The sequence below is a fragment of the Pleurodeles waltl genome, chromosome 1_1, assembly GCF_031143425.1.
Source record: "Pleurodeles waltl isolate 20211129_DDA chromosome 1_1, aPleWal1.hap1.20221129, whole genome shotgun sequence".
Classification (NCBI taxonomy): Eukaryota; Metazoa; Chordata; class Amphibia; order Caudata; family Salamandridae; genus Pleurodeles; species Pleurodeles waltl.
Window position 1 is genome coordinate 193716173 of NC_090436.1, and position 25091 is coordinate 193741263.

Sequence of the window (25091 nt, forward strand, 5' to 3'; positions counted from 1 at the left end):
CAGAAACAGTTTCAGAAGGCCTCGTAAGAAAGGGGAGAGTCTCCCCTTTCTTATGAGGCCTTCTGAAACGGTTTCCTGGCCCACGATCGCAGCACAGCTGCGATCGGGGGCCAGGAAACCCCACTAGACACCAGGGATTTCACTTTTGGGGGGCGGCCCCCCCCGGAAAACGGGCCGCCCCCCCCCCCCCCGGCATAATTTTCTTAAAAAAAAAAAAAGGTAGGTGCCCCCTGGGGGGGGGGGGGGGGCATTGCGCCCCCCCCCCCCCAGGGGATTTTTTTTTTTTTCAAAAAAAAAAAAAGAAATGACAGGGGGTCGCCCGTGGGCCTGTGGGGGCAATTTTTTTTTTAGATGTTGTAGGGTTTCCCTGGGGGGCATTTTGGCCCCCAAGGAAACCATACAACAACTAAAAAAATATATATGTATATATCTATATATATATATCTAAAGAGATTTATAAAGCACGCTACTCACCTGTGAGGGTCTCAAGGCGCTGGGGGGGGGGGGGACGGGGGGGAGGGAAAGGGGCTAGGAGGTTCACTGTTCAAAAAGCCAGGTTTTGAGGCCCTTCCTGAAAAGAAGTAGGTTTTGGGTCTTGCGAATGTGGGTTGTGAGTGCGTTCCATGTTTTGGGTGCAATGTAGGAGAAGGATCTGCCCCCGGTGGTGGTGTGTTTGATGCGGGGGTCAGAGGCGAGAGAGAGGTCAGCTGAACGGACGTTTCGTGTGGGGGTGTGGAAGGTGACTCTCCTTGAGGTAGGCAGGGCCTGTGTTGTGGAGTGATTTGTGTGTGAGGATGAGGATCTTGAAGGTGATCCTTTTGTCAATGGGGAGCCAGTGGAGGGATTTGAGGTGTGGAGAGATGTGTTCGTGTCGGTGGAGGTCGAGGATGAGTCGTGCTGCTGAGTTCTGGATGCGTGTAGTTTGCACTTGAGTTTTAGAGTGGTGCCGGCGTAGAGGGCGTTTCTGTAATCAAGCCTGCTGCTGATGAGTGCGTGAGTGACAGTTTTTCTGGTCTCTGTGGGGATCCATTTGAATGTTTTTCAGTATACGGAGTTTGTTGAAGCATGAGGAGGTAAGAGCGTTGATTTGTTGGGTCATAGAGAGGGAGGAGTCTAGGATGATGCTGAGGTTGCGTGCGTAGTTGGCGGGGGTGGGTGCAGGGCCTAGCGTGGTGGGCCACCATGGGGGGTCCCAGGTTTTTTTGGTGAGGGCCAAAGAGGATTATTTCGGTTTTGCTTGAGTTGAGTTTCAGGTGGTTGGCTGTCATATATACATCACTTTTGTCAATATGTGTGTGGTTTCCCTGGGGGGAAAAGGGTCCGACTTGTCTAGTGGCAGTTTTAGTGCCATAAAGAAGCGCAGAAGGTTTATATGCCTACTGCAAAGAGCACATCTGTATTTTATGTAAATAGCTGAGTACATTAGTAAAGTCTATGGAGAGATGAAGGGCACTTTTGCTGGGTGGTAATGAGGGAATCCGAGGAGGAGGGAGTGGGAGCACCAATAATGATTGTTGGACTGGGCGCAGGAGGTGCTAAAGACTGTGACGAATGGTATGTGACAAGGTGTTTTTTGAGTGTCTTGAAAGTACGTGCTGATTGAGGGAAGAAGCGCAGGTAAGGTGGCCTCTACTGTTGCACGTATCTCACACACACCATCGATTTTGTGACTGTCTACGTAGGCTAGTGTTTTAGAGCAACAGTTTAGCCAATAGCAGAGATGGCATCTTGATGGATGACTGCTGCCTGCACTCGGGTTATAGAGGACCGCTCTGACATAGGATCAGAGACTGAGACATCAGATACTGAGACAGCATCTGAGGGATAGGACAATGGCGCAGACTCTGGGAGTGATTTTTCAGTCAGAGGAGTCCCATTCGAAAACTTCTCTTCCAGTACATTATGAGGGAGGTGATGAGGACAGTCCTGCTGTCCCTTCGCAAGCTGTTCGTGCAACTGGGTAATAGTGGGTTAGGCCAACCCAGAGAGCAGGTGAATGCGGCGGCAAGCAGAGAGAGAGTGCTCTCTTGGGAGCTCACCAATTTAGTTCAGCCCCAAATTCCACCACCCAAATCATATTGTGGAGACATCAAAATTGTCTATGGCAAAACAAACTGGTTTTGTAAGGCAGGCACCTGTGTTTTTGGTCCTGGATTCGGCGGCCATATAGAGAAACACACTAAACCCAAACATTTCTGGAAACTAGACATTCGGGGGAGTCCACAGAGGTGTGACTTGTGTGGATTCCCCAAAGTTTTCTTACCCAGAATACCCTGCAAAGCTGAAATGTTGAAAAAAAACTCTATTTTTCTCGCATTTCTGTCACACAAACTACAGGAATATGCTGGGATCCACAACATTCCTACCACCCAGTGACTCCTCACCTGTCCTGATAAAAACACTACCCCACTTGAGTGCCTACACCTAGTGCCTGTGTCAGGAATGGATCACCCCAGGGTCAACAGCTGCCTCACGTAAGGACCAACATTGACCGTTGTGTGATCTATTCCTGTCGCAGGCACCAGGCCAAACCACACAAGTGAGGTATCATATTTATCGGGAGACTTGGGGGAACGCTGGGTGGAAGGAAATTTGTGGCTCCCCTCAGATTCCAGAACTTTCTGTCACCGAAATGTGTGGAAAACGTGGTATTTTAGCAACATTTTGAGGTTTGCAAAGGATTCTGGGTAACAGAACCTGGTCCGAGCCCCACAAGTCACCTCATCTTGGATTCCCCTGGGTTTCTAGTTTTCAAAAATGTGCTGGTTTGCTAGGTTTCCCCAGGTGCCGGCTGAGCTAGAGGCCAAAATCCACAGGTAGGCACTGTTTTCTATGAAAAAATGTGATGTGTCCACGTTCTGTTTTGGGGCATTTCCTGTCGCGGGCGCTAGGCCTACCCACACAAGTGAGGTATCATTTTTATCGGGAGACTTAGGGGAACGCCGGGTGGAAGGAAATTTGTGGCTCCTCTCAGATTCCAGAACTTTCTGTCACCGAAATGTGAGGAAAACTTGTTTTTTTGGCCACTTTTTGAGGTTTGCAAAGGATTCTGGGTAACAGAACCTGGTCCGAGCCCCGCAAGTCACCCCTCCTTGGATTCCCCTAGGTCTCTAGTTTTCAGAAATGCACAGGTTTGGTAGGTTTCCCTATGTGCCGGCTGAGCTAGAGGCCAAAATCTACAGGTAGGCACTTCTCAAAAAACACCTCTGTTTTCTTCCAAAAATTTGGATGGGTCCACGTTGCGCTTTGGGGCGTTTCCTGTCGCGGGCGCTAGGCCTACCCACACAAGTGAGGTATCATTTTTATCGGGAGACTTGGGGGAACGCCGGGTGGAAGAAAATTTGTGGCTCCTCTCAGATTCCAGAACTTTCTGTCACCGAAATGTGAGGAAAACTTGTTTTTTTAGCCACTTTTTGAGGTTTGCAAAGGATTCTGGGTAACAGAACCTGGTCCGAGCCCCGCGAGTCACCCCTCCTTGGATTGCCCTAGGTCTCTAGTTTTCAGAAATGCACAGGTTTGGTAGGTTTCCCTATGTGCCGGCTGAGCTAGAGGCCAAAATCTACAGGTAGGCACTTCTCAAAAAACACCTCTGTTTTCTTCCAAAAATTTGGATGTGTCCACGTTGCGCTTTGGGGCGTTTCCTGTCGCGGGCGCTAGGCCTACCCACACAAGTGAGGTATCATTTTTATCGGGAGACTTGGGGGAACGCCGGGTGGAAGAAAATTTGTGGCTCCTCTCAGATTCCAGAACTTTCTGTCACCGAAATGTGAGGAAAACTTGTTTTTTTAGCCTTTTTTTGAGGTTTGCAAAGGATTCTGGGTAACAGAACCTGGTCCGAGCCCCGCGAGTCACCCCTCCTTGGATTGCCCTAGGTCTCTAGTTTTCAGAAATGCACAGGTTTGGTAGATTTCCCTAGGTGCCGGCTGAGCTAGAGGCCAAAATCTACAGGTAGGCACTTCTCAAAAAACACCTATGTTTTCTTCCAAAAATTTTGATGTGTCCACGTTGCGCTTTGGGGCGTTTCCTGTCGCGGGCGCTAGGCCTACCCACACAAGTGAGGTATCATTTTTATCGGGAGACTTGGGGGAACGCCGGGTGGAAGGAAATTTGTGGCTCCTCTCAGATTCCAGAACTTTCTGTCACCGAAATGTGAGGAAAACTTGTTTTTTTAGCCACTTTTTGAGGTTTGCAAAGGATTCTGGGTAACAGAACCTGGTCCGAGCCCCGCGAGTCACCCCTCCTTGGATTGCCCTAGGTCTCTAGTTTTCAGAAATGCACAGGTTTGGTAGGTTTCCCTAGGTGCCGGCTGAGCTAGAGGCCAAAATCTACAGGTAGGCACTTCTCAAAAAACACCTCTGTTTTCTTCCAAAAATTTGGATGTGTCCACGTTGCGCTTTGGGGCGTTTCCTGTCGCGGGCGCTAGGCCTACCCACACAAGTGAGGTATCATTTTTATCGGGAGACTTGGGGGAACGCCAGGTGGAAGGAAATTTGTGGCTCCTCTCAGATTCCAGAACTTTCTGTCACCGAAATGTGAGGAAAACTTGTTTTTTAGCCACTTTTTGAGGTTTGCAAAGGATTCTGGGTAACAGAACCTGGTCCGAGCCCCGCAAGTCACCCCTCCTTGGATTCCCCTAGGTCTCTAGTTTTCAGAAATGCACATGTTTGGTAGGTTTCCCTATGTGCCGGCTGAGCTAGAGGCCAAAATCTACAGGTAGGCACTTTGGAAAAAACAGCTGTGTTTTCTATAAAAAAAATAGGATGTGTCCATGTTGTGTTTTGGGGCATTTCCTGTCGCGGGCACTAGGCCTACCCACACAAGTGAGGTATCATTTTTATCGGGAGACTTGAGGGAACACAGAATAGCAAAACAGGTGTTATTGCCCCTTATCTTTCTCTACATTTTTTCCTTCCAAATATAAGAGAGTGTGTAAAAAAGACGTCTATTTGAGAAATGCCCTGCAATTCACATGCTAGTATGGGCACCTCGGAATTCAGCGATGTGCAAATAACCACTGCTCCTCAAAACCTTATCTTGATCCCATTTTGGAAATGCAAAGGTTTTCTTGATGCCTCTTTTTCACTCTTCATATTTCAGCAAATGAATTGCTGTATACCCAGTATAGAATGAAAACCAACTGCAGGGTGCAGCTCATTTATTGGCTCTGGGTACCTAGGGTTCTTGATGAACCTATAAGCCCTTTATATCCCCGCAACCAGAAGAGTCCAGCAGACAAAACGGTATATTGCTTTCAGAAATCTGACATCGCAGGAAAAAGTTACAGAGTAAAACATAAAGAAAAATGGCTGTTGTTTTCAGCTCAATTTCAATATTTTTTTATTTCAGCTGTTATTTTCTGTAGGAAAACCTTGTAGGATCTACACAAATGACCCCTTGCTGAATTCAGAATTTTGTCTAGTTTTCAGAAATGTCTAGCATTCCGGGATCCAGCATTGGTTTCACACCCATTCCTGTCACTAACTGGAAGGAGGCTGAAAGCACCAAATATAGTAGAAATGGGGTATGTCCCAGTAAAATGCCAAATTTGTGTTGAAAAATTTGGTTTTCTGATTCAAGTCTGCCCGTTCCTGAAAGGTGGGAAGATAGTGATTTCAGCACCAGAAGCCCTTTGTTGATGGCATTTTCAGGGAAAAAACCACAAGCCTTCTTCGGCAGCCCTTTTTTCCCATTTTTTTGGAAAAAACTAAATTTTCACTGTATTTTGGCTATTTTCTTGGTCTCCTCCATGGGAAACCACCAACTCTGGGTACCATTAGAATCCCTAGGATGTTGGAAAAAAAGGACGCAAATTTGGCGTGGTTAGCTTATGTGGACAAAAAGTTATGAAGCCCTAAGCGCGAACTACCCCAAATAGCCAAAAAAGGGCTCAGCACTGGGGGGGGGAAAGGCCCAGCAGCTAAGGGGTTAAAGGTTGTCCTAATAAATATTTATAATGTACTTTATTGCCATTATTTTGGGATAATATTTCAAATGAAAATCTTCTTTTCTCGATGTGAATATATGTGGGGCTGTGTGTCGGAACACTCATTCACATGGAAGCACTCTGAATACTGGAAGCCCAGTGGCAGCTAAGAATTCAGAGCTTGCTACTGTCCAGACTTGGGAAAGGTGACTTCAACCAGAATAAAGGTAGCTGTGTTCCTTGCAATGTTGACCTCACGTAGTATCCAGCAAGTGCAGGCTGCATGTGGTTGTGGAACTTAACAACGTGGAACTTAACAACCTTTCTTGAGGTAGACAGTGCAGAGAACCACAACACACACTAGATATGTTATATATATTGAGGGACATCTAGAGAATTAACACAGTCCTAAGAATGAGTGTGGGTTATTTAGGGTATTGTCTCTGAATTTAGTCTCCCTTTTCAGCAGCAGGACTTTTGTTGTATTCCTTCTTCTGGAAGATCTTAAGTTAGGATTTTGCACAACCCTATTTTCAGCTTGTCAACTCTTGTATCATCTGTTTTCTTCAATCTGAGAAATACAAGTAATTTCCAAGGAGTTTTTTCTACCCTCTGTGGATTTTTCTCTCATAACTGAGTCACTCTTAAGAAGGCACTTGACCCCTTTCATGTTTATATTAAGGGCATGGTGGTGCCATGGGTACAGAGAGTCACCCATTCTTCAAGTAATCATGAAGGAAGAAAGACATTTACAGCATCTGGTGCTTGACAAATTAAGGTGTATCAACATAAGGGCCCGACATCTGGAAGGAACACAACACCAATTTCCATCTTGAAGCATGTCCCAATAAAGACAAGGTCCTTGGATGGTGACAGCTTTGGCTTTTTCTAATTTTCTTAGAAACCATGGCTCTGATGACACTGGATGAGACAATGTTTTAGATAAGGGTGGCTAGCTAAACCTCATAGCTGTGAAAGGGATGCTAATAGAGCCGTGGTCTTCCTAAACACTGCAGATGCTATCTTTGTGCCACACCAGAATGCAAGTTGTTTCTGTTGATCTCAAATTGCAAAACGAAGGAAACTCTAATCTGGCAGCCATCTGATAGGGAGAGAGCTGTGGAGCATCTTGTAAGACAAACATGATGTTCAAAGGAATCCTCCTCAATGGCAGCTGACTCACCTATTCCTTGGAGGATAACATTATTCTTTTCGATGGTACCTGCTGGCCTCATGCTGTAAAGGATGCCACGACCTAGGCAGAACTGCCTTGTAAGTGAGAATCCATTCTACAGTGCTGCACAGAACAGCCCCAGGTGAGCACTATGAATAAGTCTCTGATTCACCAGGGGAAAGGCATCAAGCAGCCAGATAGAGATCAAACGTGGAAAAGACATTGATCCAAAGCGCCTGCCTCCTTATGGAGTCAGCATATTCAAAGTGAATGTAGATTTTCCCCAGCTTGGTGGTCAGAGAATCTGGCATTAAAGGGAGATTGCAATATTATTAGCTTCCGATCTAGCCATAAAATCCTAGGATTGCAGTCCCTCTATTGGCAGTTAAACTGGGAAATAAAGGACACGGAAACACATTATGGATCAAAGTACCGCCTTATCCTTAAGGACTGACTTACTGGGTTGAGTAATAGTAAAGAGCAGGTAATTATAAAATACACCATCGAGGAAAACCCAAGAGTCGAATTGACTCTCTTTGTTGCATACCACATTCCCTCTATTTAATTATTCACATTAGCTGATTCTGCTTCACACCTTCCACTCCTCTCATCTTTCACACGTTCTCAGCTTGCAGCAATTTCCATGTAAATCGTAGAATCCTTCTTAAAAAATGCATCTGATTTACAAGTATGGAAGGCTCTCTAGAATTCGATAATGCAGATGAGAACTGAACACATGAACTTTTGAAAGATGTCCATAGAGGTATTTTGTCATCTATGATTTAATTAGGAGCTTGTTGACAGAACATGTATTCACTGGAATCGCGATCAAACACTTACGTAATCATTCTCATTGAGTCCGAGTTTCTCGACAGAATTTTTCACCTCAATGGAAAACTTTTCAAACTCGGGTTTCACTGTCCTCAGTAGGGTGACTGTTTGGAGGGATGCGTAGGCTTGCTTTGCTTCAAGGTCGTACTTGTCTCCTCTTTTCCAGGAGCCGTCTCCTATGAGAGAAATACAAATATTTAGATTTTCAAGTTTGTTACAACTCTTGCTATGACATTATTCTTTGTGCGACGCTGTGAATAAATAGGTTTCTTTAGTGTAGCAGTTTTAGGGCATTATTAGTTGTGGGGCCTTGCTAAATATTAATCTAGACTTAAATGAATCGTTCGAGCGTTTACCTGTTATCCGTTTTGACATATATTGTGTAAAGTGAAACGAAACTGTATTTATTCGATAGACAAGAAAAGTAACCGAGCGTATACCAGCCCATTTCCCCCTGGTGGTCCTCAGAAATGTACCTGCCAGTGCCCCCTACAGGTGGCCAGTAAGGATGCCATGGGCCCTGGTGAAAACAAAGAAACACCCTAATTGACTGCTGTAGGGTAAATAAAATACAACAATTATCAAGGTTTCTTAGGTACCTCAGTTCTCTGGGCCCGGGTGCCACTGCACCTGCTGCACCAAAAGTGGCTAAGCCCCAGGGGTATAACGCAGGCCCCTGCAGCCCCTGCGATGCAGGGGCCCTCCAACCCTCCAAGGGGGGCCCCTATTCAGCGTAGGGCCAATGAAAATGAACAAGATGTAGGAGACCCAGGGGCCCCTCGCAGCACCCTGCAGGGACCCCATTATTTTGTGTAATGGCACTGCAACGCCCCTGCCCCAAACTCACACATTTAGACAAACTAGAGGCTGTTCTTTCAGTCTTCCATTGCTGGTATCATAGTAACGATTTAGAGTATGAGGCCAGAAGTGCAAGGGAACAGACCTTATTTACATGGGACACGACACTCACAAAGGGGGCGTCTCGCTCAGAATGCTAGTGGTGTCTCGCAGACGAGGCTTTCCCACCAGTGGGACAAATGCCTGTCACCTTCATGTTTCAGATAATAGACAGCAGCACCACCAACCTCTGCTCCGAAAAGCACCGCGCACTGGCGATGGATGGCAGTGAGACCTACCTCCAGCAAGAACGCACCGCAAACTCATGTACTGAAGGAACATGTGCCTAGAAGAGATGATAAATATTCTAGGCTGTAAAATAGTAACCCAGACCGTATTTGCAGGAAAGCCTGCTACAAAGCAAAGCAGATCATATGTAAATACACTATAACAGTGGAGCAGCATAGAATTTACAGCCACTCCCTGCGTTATAATCATAACCTATATGTACCCATGACGTTACATATAATGTGTGTTTTAACAGTTCACTAATGTAAAGTGGTGCACTCAAAGTCAAAGGTAAAGTGCATTACCTGTAGTCCTAGGAAAATCATGCATTGAAGGTATTAACCTTATTAAATTAAACGTAATCATTGAGTATAATTTTAGAAGTATCTTCATGTCCTTAGAATATATTTGCATTTAAAACGATGACAATTTATGCGACGTGTGCATTAATATGTAACGTCAAATGTTGAAAATGCACTTCGGTATCACACCCATGCTTATGTATTAATAAAGACTACAGTTTTATTAACTGCTTCATGCAATCCTGATTGAGAGAATGGGATTTGCATTTATAATAATGTAAAATGTATTATATGTACAGAATAACAAGAAATTAAGGGCCAGATGTAGCATGCATTTTGCATGGTGCAAACTGCGAAAATCCCAGTTTGCGCCATGCAAAATGCCGAATGCGATGCTCATTCACAATTTGCGAGTCGGTACTGACTCGCAAATTGTGAATTCGACTCGCAAATAGGAAGGGGTGTTGAGGGAAGGTACAGGTGATGTTATAAGTTACACCGTGGGACAGGAAAGTATTATGGAGTCATAGTGCAGTGATGAAGAAGGTGTTACCTAACTCATTTCATGGTATTAACTAGGGCTTTTCCTAATTGACTGTAGGACACTTTCCCTTGGACTTTGAGAGGTACAGACCTCTGACCTTTCCTTTTTCACATGTGCTCTGCTGAGTGTGGCTTCGGCTTACATGTAACTCTCTAAGAAGACTTTTAATCAAGCTTCTGAAATGCTGATACCTTCTTCTTTATTTTTCCAAATTCTTTTTGTCTTAGTTTTACTCCTTACTTTTTGTACCTGTGTTTTCTAGTTAGATTGTTCTTTTCCAGTAAGATTAGTTAGGAGATTTCCCCTACCTGCCCATAGTTCAACTTGGTTAGATGCCTTTACATTGCACTAAGGTATAACAGAACTGGCCAATGCTTTTTTCCCGAGCACTGATATTGTTGCTGATATTGTGTAGAACAGTTACTGAATTCCTGGTTTGTGTTATGCTTATTCTTTACATTTCTTCATAAGATTTGCAACCCAATTGTTATTCTATATCTTTACAGCAGGTTTTAGAGATTAGTTTGCATTACCCTGAGTGTTAATTTGTGATAAAACCCTGTAACTTTATTTCTGTTTTAGGTCCTCATTGTGTGGCCAAATTGGTTACCCTGTAAATTAAATGTTGAGTGACTGTTACCCGATTCCCTAGTTAAACCCTTGCATGGGTCCAAAGATTCATCAGCCTCGAAATTAGAGCATACAAAATGCTACATCAAAAATAAATGTGGATTCTAGAGTCCTTCGCTTTTCCTGCCTGTGGTGCACTGTAGTTTCTACTATGCCTCAAACATTGTATTCACAGTTGCACAACAAGTAAATCAGTCTATTCAAAAATAATTGTCCCCGTTACACCAATGTGACTAGCAAAATGACATGACAATAAGAAAATGTAACTCCTATTGCATTGCAGCCAACAAAACATGCTATTATTTCGTTTGTGTTACACACACAATTTTATTAACACTAATATTGCTCCAAAACTACCTCCTTTGCATAAATCTAAATTTACAATATAAAGAATACTTCTTTTCTAAATCCCCTTGCTTTTCAACCGTTGTGGGTCTGTACGGCTACAAATAACAGGTTGGTAGAATGCATTATAACAACCGTGCAATCTGCACAGGTAACTCTTATTCAAGGAATGTGAGCGATCAGATGAGTGAGATAAAGAAACAGAGTAAAAACTGCTATGAATCGACCGTCTATGTGCGCTAAGGTGGAATCTTCTGTGAGTATTCGCTGCTTAGGACTAAACCCCACTCGTGCCGCAGATATCTAGGGTCGCTACTGGCCAACTCATTCATAACATGCTGATTACTTAGCTGTTCTATTTCACTACTTCATGCCCAAGTGATCCTTGACACTCTTCATTCCATAATGAGTCAGTGAGCCATCACCCAAGTTCTTCCAAAAAAACATTTTGGTTCCTCCAACTTGTTCTCATAGGAATCACGAGGACTCAGACGGGCTGTTCAATACCAAGCAGTATCTAACTGAAGAGATGCTGTAACTTATCCTTACAGAAGGCAGGGAATTCAAGAACTGTGACAGGCAGCCAGAGGTTTTAGACTTGAACTCAAAGGCATGAAAATTCATGGTAAGTTATCAGGACATGACCTTGTCTGTCTTCTTCGTCATAGTTCATACATAATGAGGATAAACCAAGCAGTGCACTGACCTCAGAATCCACTGTTGCCTCCTAAATAGAAAACAAACGACCACACAAAGAGAGTTTGGTAAAGCTTGGGGGTTCTTATGAAATCAGGAAGAAGTGGAACCCAAAAAAATAAAAAAAACGATTTCTGGAAGAGGGTGTTTATATTTTTCTAAGGGACAAGTGGATTGCCTATCTCTTTTGAATTTTTTTACTGCCTCTTACCACCAGGGTTTGTCTGGCAGTGATGGACAGTAAAAAAAATGGCTATATGTCCACCTATCCTGATTGGGTTGGCAGATATGTAGCGCTTTCACTGATGCTCCTTACTTCGATGGGCCATTAGAGAGGTATGGCTACGGCAGTGACAAATAGCCAAACATATGGTCCACCTGTATTTAAATCTGGCAGACCATTATGTTGGCAGTATGTATACTACATCACTGTTACGATGGAGTATACATACCGCCAACATATACATTAGCCATTTAATCCCCTTTATTTTTTTGTTTCGAGTTTCATGAAACTCTAGTTTCCAAGATCACAAATGTTCATCTATTTGCAACCTTGGAAGACTTTTGTTTTGTACACTAGTGCCTTTTTCTGTGCCTTTCATCATCACCCACACTATGGCCCTCATTACAACGCTGGCGGTCGGTGTTAAAGCGGCGGTAATACCGCCAACAGGCCATCGGTAAAAAAAATGGGATTTTGACCATGGCGGTTACCGTCATCCAAGACCGCTACTTTAACACACTGACCGCCAGGGTGGTAACGGCCACTGGGCTGGAGACTTAGGTCTCCAGCCCGGCGGCCGTCACAATCCCACCCTCGGGATTACGACCCAGCCTACCGCCATGGTTTTCGTGCCAATCTTACTGCCACAAAAACCATGGTGGTAGGCACTATCAGTGCCAGGGAATCCCTTCCCTGGCACTGATAGGGGTCCCCCCTCCCCAGAGTCCTTCCCCACCCTTCCCATCCCTCTCCCCACACATATACACACCCACACGCGCACCCATATACACACATGCACACACGCATCCCCACCACCACCCACGCATGCACAAATACATACCCACACACCGCAACACACACCAACATACCTTGTCACATATATGCAATCACAACACACAATCACTCATTCATGCATGCATCCTACACGACTCACACCCGCAAGCACGCATACCAAAACATACACACACACACCCCCACATACACACAACACCCCCAACCCCATCTCCGGTCGGAGAACCCGACTTACCTTATTGCAGGGGGTCCTCCGGCTAGAGACGGTCCGAGGTGCTGCTGGCAGCAGCAGCATCCGCCAGCAAAACACCGCCAGGCCGTATCATTGATCATGATACGGTCGGCGGTGTTTTGCTGGCGTGGCAGTGCTGCTGTCAGCAGCGCTGCCTTACCGCCGTCCGCTGCCATGACCGTCGGGGGTGTTCCACCAGCATTCTGGCGGAATACCGTTGGCGGTCATGATACGCGTAGATGGCTGGTAGCCACGGCGGTGGTATGTTGGCAGCCGTGGCGGTAGGCGGTGGTAACCACCAATGTTGTAATGAGGGCCTATGTGTGTCTTCACTGTTACTTCAAATAATGCTTTTTATGTGTATTCACTTTAGGCTCTACATTTGTAAATTCAGTGAAACTTGCGAACTCACGAAAATGGTGTCCATTTCTGAATACAAAATGATGGCTGAATGCTCAATATTTATTTAGGATTTAGAAGCGTACAATCACCTAAATGCACTTTTGTCTTTTTTCTAACAATTGTTTCATGATTCTGGGAACCTATCTTTTCCTTTTCATGGCTTAGGACAAGTTAACATGCTCACTCCTTCTCCCTGTCAAGTTTTTTTTCCTTCATGAAGAATCAATAAATTTGCCCAAATTTGTAAATTGCAAGATGCAAGAAAAGTGCAAGACCTTCATCAGCCAATCAGATTTCATGATTAAATTCATCCTTGAAAGTCTTCATGACACTTTTTTCAAACGCAAGTGCCTAAAAAGCTATTCAACAGATTTATACCAACCCACAAAATTTATTTCTGAGTCAGGATATATTTTGCTGTCAACTTTGGTGTAACTCAGTCTAGAGTTTTTTTGCTCTAAGGGAAAGTAAACTTTGCATAATTGCTGTCCCCAAACCTTCACTTTTTTTCCTGGAGGAGAGATCTGTTTGACAGTTGGTGTGAATACATTGGGTGAGGTAGGTAAGTGCCAAATTTAGCGAAGATTCGTGAAAAGACATAAATGTTCTAAGCAAACCAAAAAATGTATTGTGAAGGGAAAGTGCAACATAATAACACCACAGGGTCACTCTTGCTGACTCTAATATATAGCTTTATGTTGTCAGCCACACATTGAAGCAAAAAATAGGAAGTGATGGATGAGAAACACAGTTCTCCTTTCATTGACTGAACATTGGTGTGTTTTTTCAAAATCTTTAGGAGAATAAAGGATGCTGCAAATGCGCTGCATTCTGAGGTCTGGTTTGACAGAGCTCGAAGAAAGATGCCAGGCAGACATAAGTGGCTTTATTATGTGAAACAGAGGCGTGCTTGCAATTGTAGCCATTAAAATCTAACAACTGATGTTAGACAAGGCTACAACAAAGTCCTCAGAAATGTGGAATGTTTTCTGCTACCATTAGAACAGTGCTCTGCTGTTGGAGTCTGACAATTTACCAGCCCTGGGCAAAATGTAGAAAGGCTCTATTTGCACTCGAAAAGTTGTTTTGTTTTCAAGTAACAATAAAGCACTGTATAATGAGCCAAATTTAACATTACCGTGTTGTGCTTTACTATGTTGCATTTTCTTCAGGAAAAGAGCTGCTATAAGCTAACGGTGTGTTTGTTTAAGACATTGGAAAAGACAGATTTTGGTTTTGGGGGCAGACAACTTGGCCTGGCCTAAAGACGTCTATTTGGCCAGTTAGTTCACTTGGCCTATGCCCAAGCGTGGTGTACTAAGCATGTAACCAGAGGATACTCATGACTCAGCTATTTCCATGAATCCCTGGATTTGAACAGTGGTCCTAACAGGGTTCTTCAGCTCATGACTCTTCACAGTGCTTTGATTACTTCTGCACACAAACAAAAGCCATAAGTCAGTGATATCTCATCTATATTGTGTGAACAGCATTTATCTTGGCTTCCAGAATACCTCTTTCGGTACTACTAGTGTGTGCAAAATCTGGTAGTTGACTGGCCCTGCATGAAGGTAGACACAAATGTATTTCTTCAAATCTGGCTTTCTTTCAGTGTCTGACGAAGACTAGAAGCATGGTGTAGGTTTCATTAGCATAGAAAATCTAACTAGAGCACATTGTTCATTCTAGGTCAAAGCAGCTATCATATGGAATATGCTGTTGACGGCATGTTAAGATCTTTTCAATTAATGTGTTATTCTTTGAGAATCTGTTGGTGTGTTAAACTGAGAACAAGCTCACCTAGTATCAGTTATTGCTACACCACAGAGGAAAGCCTTTCCTCACAGGAGATTATTTCAGAACCGCCATCAAAGCACTGGTGCTTTCTCTATTGGTGACCAGTGGTGGCTTGTGCACCCCACAGGACTTATTCTGGCACATTAGAATTCTTTTTGGTCCTTCCCACCAGGTTGAGTCACTGCCTAAAGCCTGTTGAAAAATTGCTTCAACCAGCCTAGATGCCTAATTTTTCAGGTCTATACAGGTCAGGAATTCATGCAACAAACATTGCATTGGCCCGGTTACACCCACTGGTGATGTCACGCATGATGTATGCATGTGAATGGGCTCTATCACCCACAAAACTCTCAGGATTTATCGATGAAGTATGGACCTTATCTACCTCAGCTAGCCTCCAGTCATTTGCAGTATGCAGCTGCTTAGGATGGCTCAGCCGGGCAGGGACAGGCGATAGCCAACACCTGGTACCCTATCTAAGACGTGGACCATGGACCATCTCTGGCAGTGTCCAGCAGGAGCCTCAGCCGGGGCCAGCATGTATTTGTTTGAGCATACGCTTAGCAGCCCCCACCCTTTTTTGGAAGCTGATAGCTAAGTACCTTATAGTGGAAGATAGATAGCCTGGTCAGGAGGGCATATCTTTATCAGCAGAAGCTGTTAGCACTAATGCTCGGTCAGGCTGGGAAGTTGCACGGAGGGGGGAGGTCGCGTGACATACGAATAATAGATTTTTTTTTTTAAACACTTACCTGCAGCATGCTGCCTCAGAGTTCATCGCCACCTCAGTGCTTCACTGCTTCTGCTCTCCCCTCCCAATCCAGACGCTTCTCTCATGCTGTTACGCAGCATGAGAGAAGAGTCTGGATTGGTCTGAGTGGCCTGAAATGCCGCTCAGCTGGGGACTGGGAGCCTGCGCTGGTTCTCCACCCAGACTGTGCAACTATGAACTGAGGCACCTAAAGGTGACTCATTTCACAGAATACACTACACATATGTTACATGAAAACATTACAAAAATACACGGTTAGACTTGGCATCCTTGGAGTGGTATCCCCTAACTTTCTGCCTTTGCTTCCCAGATTGTTGATGTGTGCTGGACTCTGTGTTTGCTGTTTTTGATACTCTGGGCACTTTACCACTAACCAGTGCCAAAGTGCGGGTGCTCCTGTGTAAATTGTATATGTAATTACCTTTTACATGATTGGCATATTTGATTTACTAGTAAGTCCCTTGTAAACTGCACTAGAGGTGCTCAGGGCCTGTAATCATATGCTACGAGTGGGACTGCAGCACTGGTTGTGCTACCCACACGAGTAGCCATGTAAACATGTCTCAGACCTGCCGCTGCAGTGTCTGTCAATTCAACCTGGCAAGTGTGTCCACTTGCCAGGCCTAAACCTTCCCTTTTCATACATGTAGGGCACCCCTAAGATAGGCCCTAGGTAGCCTCCTGGACAGGGTGCAGTGTAGGTTGAAGGTGGGATATGTGCATTGATGGGGGTTTTACCCACATGGGGATCCCCAACGAGGTGGTAGGCCCTGAAGCACTGGGGTACCACCAGCACACAGGCTGCCCCAGACTCAGCAACCTTAGGCTCGCTATATAGGAGGCCATCCTCCCAATAAATCAGATGTGAATGAGACTCCTTACCAGATGCCTGGTGCCGCAAACCCTCCAGAGTATAACATGTCTTCTGTGCCTCACAGAATACTGTCCTGGTGGGTCCCCCTTCCTGCTGCCACTGAGTCAGCTCAGGGACCTCCCCCAGTTCAGCCACCTGTTCCCCTGCAGGCTCCGGAGCATACCCCTCAGGTTCAGCCTCCTCTCAGACAGTGGGAACGTCCTGTGCCTCGAAGAGTCTCCACCCTCTCTCCATTGATGATCACCCACTGCCTGTACTTTTTAGTGTTCTCAGGCACATGAGACCTCTGGACCCCTACCCTTACCTCACCCCACACTTCTTCTGATGGGGACCCTGCCCACCCTTGGCAGAGTCTCCCACACACCTCTTCTGGACCCTGGTGTTTTCCCACCGGTATGTTTCCTGAGCAAGCTTTCTGGGGGCAGTCAGCTTACTGACAATTAGGTGCTGGTGCAGCTCTGAAAAACAAAGACTGTACAAGTCCTCCCAAGTAATTAAGTTGTAAAGCCCCTCATAAGTTGTTACCTGACTGCCATTCACCCAACCATCCGGTGACCTGCAAAAAGAGTCTACACACTCCAACTAGGTTTGGGATTCTTTCTTTTTGTAGGACCTACACTTTTCCTTGTACTGCTCAGGGGAGAGACCATATCTTGTGAGTAGGGCGTCCTTCATTATAGAGTAAGTGAGTCCCTGAGGATCTCCTAAGGATGTAACAGTTTCCCTCCCCTCTACCTCAAAGTGCTTCCACAGACCCACCCCCCAATGTGCCTCAGGGACCATGTTCATGTAGAAAGCAGACTCATACCCCTTGAACCACAAATAGATGTCATCCTCCCTCTTGTAATCCTTCACCAGATCTTTAGGAATGTGTACCCTCCTCTCAGGCTGCACTGAGGTACTGCTGCCACCATCTCTACTAGACTGCCTCCTCTGATCCAGCTCCCTTAAGCGGAGCTCATGAGCCAAGAGCATTGTTTTCTCTTCAATGGCCAGCCTCCTCTCTTCCATCTCCCTCTTCATCTTAAGCTTCTCTAACTCAAACAGGTGCACCCTCTCTGCCTGTCTGTCCTGCAACTCCTTAGGAGTCAGACCCTTGGATGACACACTGCTACCTGTCTTGGAGACTCTCCCCGCCTGGGTAGAACAGGTACATCCACTACACCACCTGGATTTCTCTGTACCTCCTCGCCCTCTTCCTCCTCCTCTGTGTGCCTTCCAGCCTCCTTGACTGCCACCCAGGCCCTCAATGCCTTTTGCAGCTCCTCCTTCCTTTAGGAGCTATTGATTGGGCAGGCAAGATCCTTACAAAACTGCTTCAGATGAGCCATTGTGTACTCCTCCAGTTTCTCCATCTCAAAAACAGCCTTTGTAGCCACAGCTGGTGCATCCCCAGATTGAGACATGTTGGTGAGTACTCAAAAAAAATTAAAAGTTCCAAAGTAGTTCAGAGAGTTCCCAAGAAAAGTTAAAAAATCACAAATAAAGGAAGTAGAAAAGTCCAAAAAGACAAAAAAGTAAAAACAAGTAGTATGTGGTCAAGTAATGGTCTGCACTGAAAACAGTATGTACACTTAATCACTGTATATCAAGTACAAATACAAGTTCTATCCTCACCGCTGAGCACCAGTGTTAGAAATGGTGTCTGTGGTTGGCAGTCAGTTTGCACTCTGTCCAAGCAGGGACCCTCACTCTAGTCAGGGCAATGGATATAAACACTTAGATAACCCCTGCTCACCCCCTAAGCAGTCAGGCTTAGCTCTGAGGCAATGCAATGTGTAAAGTATTTGTACAATCACATAGAGTAACACAGTGAGGACACCACAAAAGGACTCAACACCAGGTGAGAAAAATAGCCAATGTTTATCTGAACAAAACAAGACCAAAATGACAAAAGTCCAGCATACACAATTAAAGTTATGAATTTTTAAAGTAGAAAGAGTCTTACTCCATAGAAAACAATGGAAATGCTGTTGTTACTCAAAATACCTGGTTTGCGTAAAAAATAAAGCCGCATGGGTGAGAGTGCATCGGAAAAAGTCGGCAATGCGTTGATTCCTTATTCGCAAGTGAGGCCGTGCGTTGTTTCTTCTCCAGTCGGGTAGGCAATATGTCGTTTTTCTCTCCCGCAAGAGAGCAATGCGTCAATTTCTGGACAGGGCACCTCGGATCCATGCAGGTTCATGGTGATTTTGACACCCAGCGATGATGCGTGAGAAATCCAGCCGCACGTTAATGGAAAACCATGCGGTGTGGGGTTTGCGTCATTTTCAGCAGCCGCAAGCGGGTGTTGCTTCGTTCCTCCAGCCGTGATGCAGATGATGCGTTGATTTCCCAGCTGCGTTGCAGGTGGTGCATCAATTTCAGCCATGAGGCAGGTGGTGCATCGTTTTACAGCCGCTTTGCAGGTGGTGCGTCAAACTTTTCCCCACACGGCTCCCTGTGCGTGGATTTCAGTCCTTGTACTACCAGATCCACCTTTCAAGGGCTCAGGGACTGGATTGGGCACCACTTGGCAGGGCAGGAGTCTCCGCAGCGAGTCCGGGTGTTGACAGAGGAAGTCTTTGATGGCCCTGCGACTTCAAAATAGGAGGCAAGCTCAGCCCAAGCCCTTGGAGATGCTTCACAAGCAGGAATATACCACAAAGTCAAGTCTTTGTCCTCTTTCAGGCAGATGCAGCAACTACAGGCCAACCCAGCAAAGCACAGTCACAGGCAAAGGGATAGTACTCCTTCTCCAGCTCTTCAGGTCTTCGCCTTGAAGATGTTCCTTTTGGTTCTAGAAGTAAATCTAAAAGTCTTGGGTTTCGGGTCCACTACTTATACCCCTTTTTGCCTCTGAAGTAGGCAAATTTCAAAGGAAAGTCTCTGTTGTTCACAAGATCCTGCCTTGCCCAGGCTTGGCCCCAGACACACACCAGGGGGTTGGAGACTGCATTGTATGAGGGCAGGCGCAGCCCATTCAGGTGTAAGTGGCCACTTCTCCCTCCACTCTACCCCAGATGGCCCATCAGGATATGCAGGCTACACCCCAGCTCCCTTTGTGTCACTGTCTAGTGGAGATTCACAGACAGCCCAACTGTCAGTCTGACCCAGATAGGGAATACACAAGCAAGCAGAGTCACAGAATGGTTTAAGCATGAACATGCCCACTTTCTAAAAGTGGCATTTTCAAACAGACAATTTAAAAAACAACTTTACCAAAAGATGTATTTTTAAATTGTGAGTTCAGAGACCCCAAACCTCAGATTTCCATCTGCTCCCAAAGGGAAGCTGCACTTAAATGTTATTCAAAGGCAGCCCCCATTTTAACCTATGAGAGAGATAGGCCTTGCACTAGTGAAAACTGCATTTAGCAGTATTTCACTGTTAGGACATGTAGAACACTTTTAGCATACCCTGCACCCTGCCCATGGGGCTACCTAGGGCCTACTTAGGGGTGCTTTACATGTATAAAAAGGTAAGGTTTGGGCCTGGCAAGTGGGTACACTTGCCAGGTTGAAGTGGTAGGTTAAAACTGCACACACACACACTGCAGTGGCAGGTCTGAGCCATGTTTACACGGCTACTCATGTGGGTAGTAGCATTTGATTTACAGGTCCTGGTCACCTCTAGTGCACTTTACTAGGGACTTACTAGTAAATCATATGTGCCAATCATGGAAAAGCCAATTATATACACAATTTACAGAGGAGCACTTGCACTTTAGCACTGGTCAGCAGCAAAAACAACACACAGTCAAAACATGGGAAGCAGAAGCAAAAAAGACAGGGGAGACCACACCAAAGATGCCAGGGCTAACAAGCATCAAAGGGGTGAAAAATGAAAAGCTGCATCACAACGGCCCTACCGTGTGCGTGTCTTTGTCCCGCTGCCTGTGTCCAATGCCACAAGCACCAGAACTCAGATATGCTTTGTATCCACGTTAATAGCCTACAAACCATAAAGCACTTCTGAAAAATACTGCACTTGACAGTTGCACACGATGTCTTGCTCATATGACCAACTAAAAATTGGCAACTCTGTATCATACATTGACACTAAGTCTTGTACAGTTATCAAGCACAGAGCAAATCAGAATCCTGTGCTCACTGCCCTCTCTCGATATCCATTCCTGCTTTCACACTGCTGGTAATTAGGTGCTGAGAGAGCTGACGCATTAGGGATGGTCAGAGCAGAACATGCTGTCCACCTAATCTAATCACTCCAAGGCTGAAGAATGCTTTCCGAACTCTATCACTTAGGACTAAACTTTCCACGTGGGAAAAAAAATAATTTTTTTTCATAAAATGCAGAATAGACTTTGACATTTTCTTGGCAAAATGGTCGCTTAATGCTTGTTTTATAGTTTTTTTTTTTTTTTTTAACAAAAGCTTTCGGTCATTAAAAGCAGGTCCCAAGACTATATTTTTGTAGTTACTCAACAGACGTCAATTACAAACCTAATTAACTACGCTTTTACCAGGGTGAGCAGTGGAGCAATCGAGGATGTAAAAATACTTTTCTTGTGGTGAATGGAATTTCCTCAAGAAGAGGTGTTGGAAATGCATAAGCAACCAATCTTTCTTGGGCGCTGTTTCCTAAATCAGAATAAAACTTTTGCAACAGCCAGTAGGTCTGGACTGTTTTTAGGTGAAGAGTTTGATAACAGTTGGATGGCATTGTGCTTATTGTCCCCAGTTGGCCAAGGAAGAAAATACCATAAAGAAGTAACACTTTGGGCTACAACAATATTGCGGATGGGAGTAAGGTACCAGTACTGTATTAAGAGAGTTAAGCTTTACGGTAATTAAAACAAGTTAAAAGATGAAGTTTTCATTGTAAATGGCACACGCAGAAAAATATTGCATATTACAGACTTTGGACAAACGGTCAGTATATTTATTGCTTCTTTAAGAAGGAAATGTGTGCACTTCTTTACTTTGTGAACAAAACGTTCTCAATCTAGCATGTTACTATGGCACCAGACTGAAACTAAAGAATCCAGAAGGGTGATTAGTGAAGTTCATAGTCTTTATGAAAGGCTAAGACTTCCCAACATCACACACTTCATAAGCAAAAAACCCATATTACAGGAACTACTATGTCATCCTGTCAGAAAAGTAAATACATCATAGAAGAAATACTGAGTAGCATTTATAAGCTACACAGAAATCCAGATATCAGCACTTTAACAAAAGGATTACTTGATACTCCATCTCCAAAGCATAATGGGGGCATAAATGGGACCATTTAGCCATTGTGTAATGACGTGGCCTTAATGAACATAACATCCAAGCAATGGAAGGCCATGAAAATGCATAAAAGCCAGAGGCTGAATAGGGCTGATCCAAACTCCACTCACACTGCACCACTTCCTACTCTTCGTTTTGGAAGAGTTGATGACATGATGTCTTCCATACAACTAACATTGTCTACAGTCAGACTGTAGGACTTCTGCACACTAGATTCTCTGAAATCATCCAGAAGTGAAATTCATGAAGTGATTTTCAGGTCTCTGTAACCGACAGCAAAACCTATTTCCAAAGTACATAGAGTGGGCTTTAGGTAGTCCCTTCCTCATGACTGAATGGCTTTGTTGTCCATTCCAGTTGTGTTGTCTGCTCTTGCTTAGACGGCTTTCCTTCCAGTTCTTGTGATTACCCCACCTAGGAGCCTTTCAGACTCAGTGTTCTGACTAAATGACACTGCTGACTTGATAAGAATCTTTTTAGGTTGATGTAAGCCACTAGTTACCAAGTGTTGTGCATGTAGTTTAAAGAGCCCCTAGCTGCACCAACAATGCTGAGTGCCTGACAGCATTATACATCACTGAAATCCAACTCATGTTGATTAGATCAACAAAGCCACAAAGGTATTTTACTGTCACGTATTTTACGGTCACAGATCACACCTTAAAAGTAATTTTACAGAATAGTAGTTGTTGCTAAGAATAGGAAAAAAACACAGCTCCTTCTACTTCTGCATGGAAACGCGGTGCGGATTATTGTATGGGACTTGAACTGCTGGTGTACCAAGCTCGAGGGTGCCCTCAAAAACATGTTAAGATATGGTCTAGGTGGCCCGATTACTGAGGTATAGTCCTCCCTCCAATACGACCTCATTTGCAGCTACTGGATAATGATCTTCAATTCCCAGAGACATCCTGAGCTGGTCGGTTGTTATATTAATACAATGATGGGAGCTGGACGGGTGGGCAAGGGTAGGGTGTTAGTGACAGGACTATGGCTAACTGTACTTACAATATATTGTTGGTTATTGTTATAGTTATTAAATACTGCTACTGCTATACTGCGAATGCCACTAAATGCAATAAAATTTGTTATAAAAAAAAAATAGGAAAAAAGTTAGAACTTTTGAAAAGTAGAGTAGCTTACTTTTTACGATGAACACTAGAAATAGAATGAGTTACAATGAAAGGGGTCAGATTTTCAGTGTAAAATGCACCTAAGGCTGGCAGTGGTGGTGGTACAGCTTCTGGGTATGCAGATGTGAGGCGAAGGACTGTGAGTAGTTAGACAGCCCGCTGACCTGTGACTGCTGTTCTGTGGGGAATGATGTAAAAATGGCTGCAGTTCCACTGACAGCCAACAGAGGATCCACAAGTCATTGATTGTTACTAGGCTGTTTCTGTCCTGCTTAATACTGACATTACACCCGGCAGTAACAATGGTGCAACATTGTAATTGTGCTTTTATTTCATGAATCGAACACAGCGTACATTATTATGGGGACAACTGAGAAAGAAAGGTAATACGAGCCACATAACATTAGGAGTTTTGAACTGATCAGAGAATGTGGGTAAAACATAAAAGTATATGGTTCATAGAAGCTCTTCTAACACATGTAACACGTATTATGCACTCCTGGGCCGTGAATGATAGGCGATGTAGCTCAGCGAAAACTCAGCATCATGAAAGTATAATCCAGGAGAATGTCAAACAAGTAGAAGTAACGACCCAGTTGACTAGAAAGTATTGCAAGAGTCATATAAAAAAGCTGCCCCAGATTTTCTATTTTTTTTTAAATAAAAAGGATTAGAGGCCCATTTGTATCAGCACATTTCCCCCATTGACACAAATTGGGTAAAAACCTTTCATACACCAGACTCATTGATCCTTAGAAACAGCCTTGCGTTCAAATCAGTGACACTTCAAAAAAAGTAGTTCAGAGGGGCCACAAACATAATTCAAATAAGTTATTTGGGTCCGTTTGCATCTTTTTCATGATATCTTTCAGTTGTTCTGTGGTGTATACGCAATTTAGCATTTTAGAACAACTTTCACTTCACGGTCATAGTATTACCCTTGGTGAGTACCAACTAATTTCAAGCTTCCAGTTTGGAATGGGGACTTTTCCGACTGTTTTACCAGTGTAGGTTCCTAGAGGATATCCAAATGTAAAAAACCCTCGGTTCAAACACAATCTGTGACCAGCTCGTGATCCAAAATTTCAGCAATCCGTACACTGTAACCATCTTACCTTATTTCCACATTTGTACGATGCCTACATGTAAGATGGGAACCTAATAAAACTCTTTTACATATTATGGAACAACTTTCACAGCTAGGCTGAGTCATTTTGATAAGCAGGATGCATCCAACTGTGTACCTGATGACCAAGGCTGTGATAATTGCAGAGGCATGGCTGATTTCATGGAAACCGTCAAGTTACACACGGAGGGGAAAATAACTAAATCCGTGTAATTTACTATGACAGTCCTCGCTTCGCTTGAGATTTGTAATTATGCATGCTCAGAAAATACAATGTCATGAGAGAGCTAAACAATTTTACCATTTAGCCATGGAAAGTCTCTTCCTCCATAGTACATCAATTACTGAATATGTCCACAACCTTTTATAAAGAATGAATGTCTGATACTGGTTGCCTTTCCAATGTGAGTACAGTTTCTCCATATATTCTGCAGTCATTGTTCTGTACAAGACAGACTATTTGTCATTGTAAAACGTTGTATTTCCTTTACAGAAAAGGATATATTTTGGAATTTGTAAGTATATGCTTTTACCTAAATAATATCCAAGTATTAACATTTAAGTAAATGTGTGATTATATATAATAAGGTTTTACGTGTGTTGGAAGGGAGGGCCTTCTGTGAACCATATACTTATATGTTTTACCGACATGTTCAGATCAATTCAAAACTCTTTATCTTATGTAACTCGTTTTACCTTCCTTTCTCAGTTGTCCCCATAATAATGTACTGTATTGGATGCATAAAATCAAAACACAGGTCCAATCTTTTACCATTACGTCTGGGTGTAAAATCAGTATTAAGCAGCACACTCGGCTGTGCTTCTCACAAGCACGGCAGTGTCTCTGCTCCCTTCTCAACAACATACAATATAGTCCAGCTAATGTGCATTTCATGTATCACAGCTTCTAGCAAGAAGTGTTTATCAATAAATGTT

General features: G+C 44.2%; 1 protein-coding gene across 2 annotated transcripts in view; it reads right to left on the reverse strand.

The window, feature by feature from the left end:
• Positions 1-25091, reverse strand: part of NPR3 (natriuretic peptide receptor 3) — a 179643-nt gene that overhangs the window by 112802 nt on the left and 41750 nt on the right. For both annotated transcript variants that reach the window (XM_069220501.1, XM_069220510.1), the window contains exon 3: positions 7938-8104. In XM_069220501.1, coding sequence (XP_069076602.1) covers positions 7938-8104 — 167 coding nt within the window. The remainder of the gene's footprint in view (positions 1-7937; positions 8105-25091) is intronic.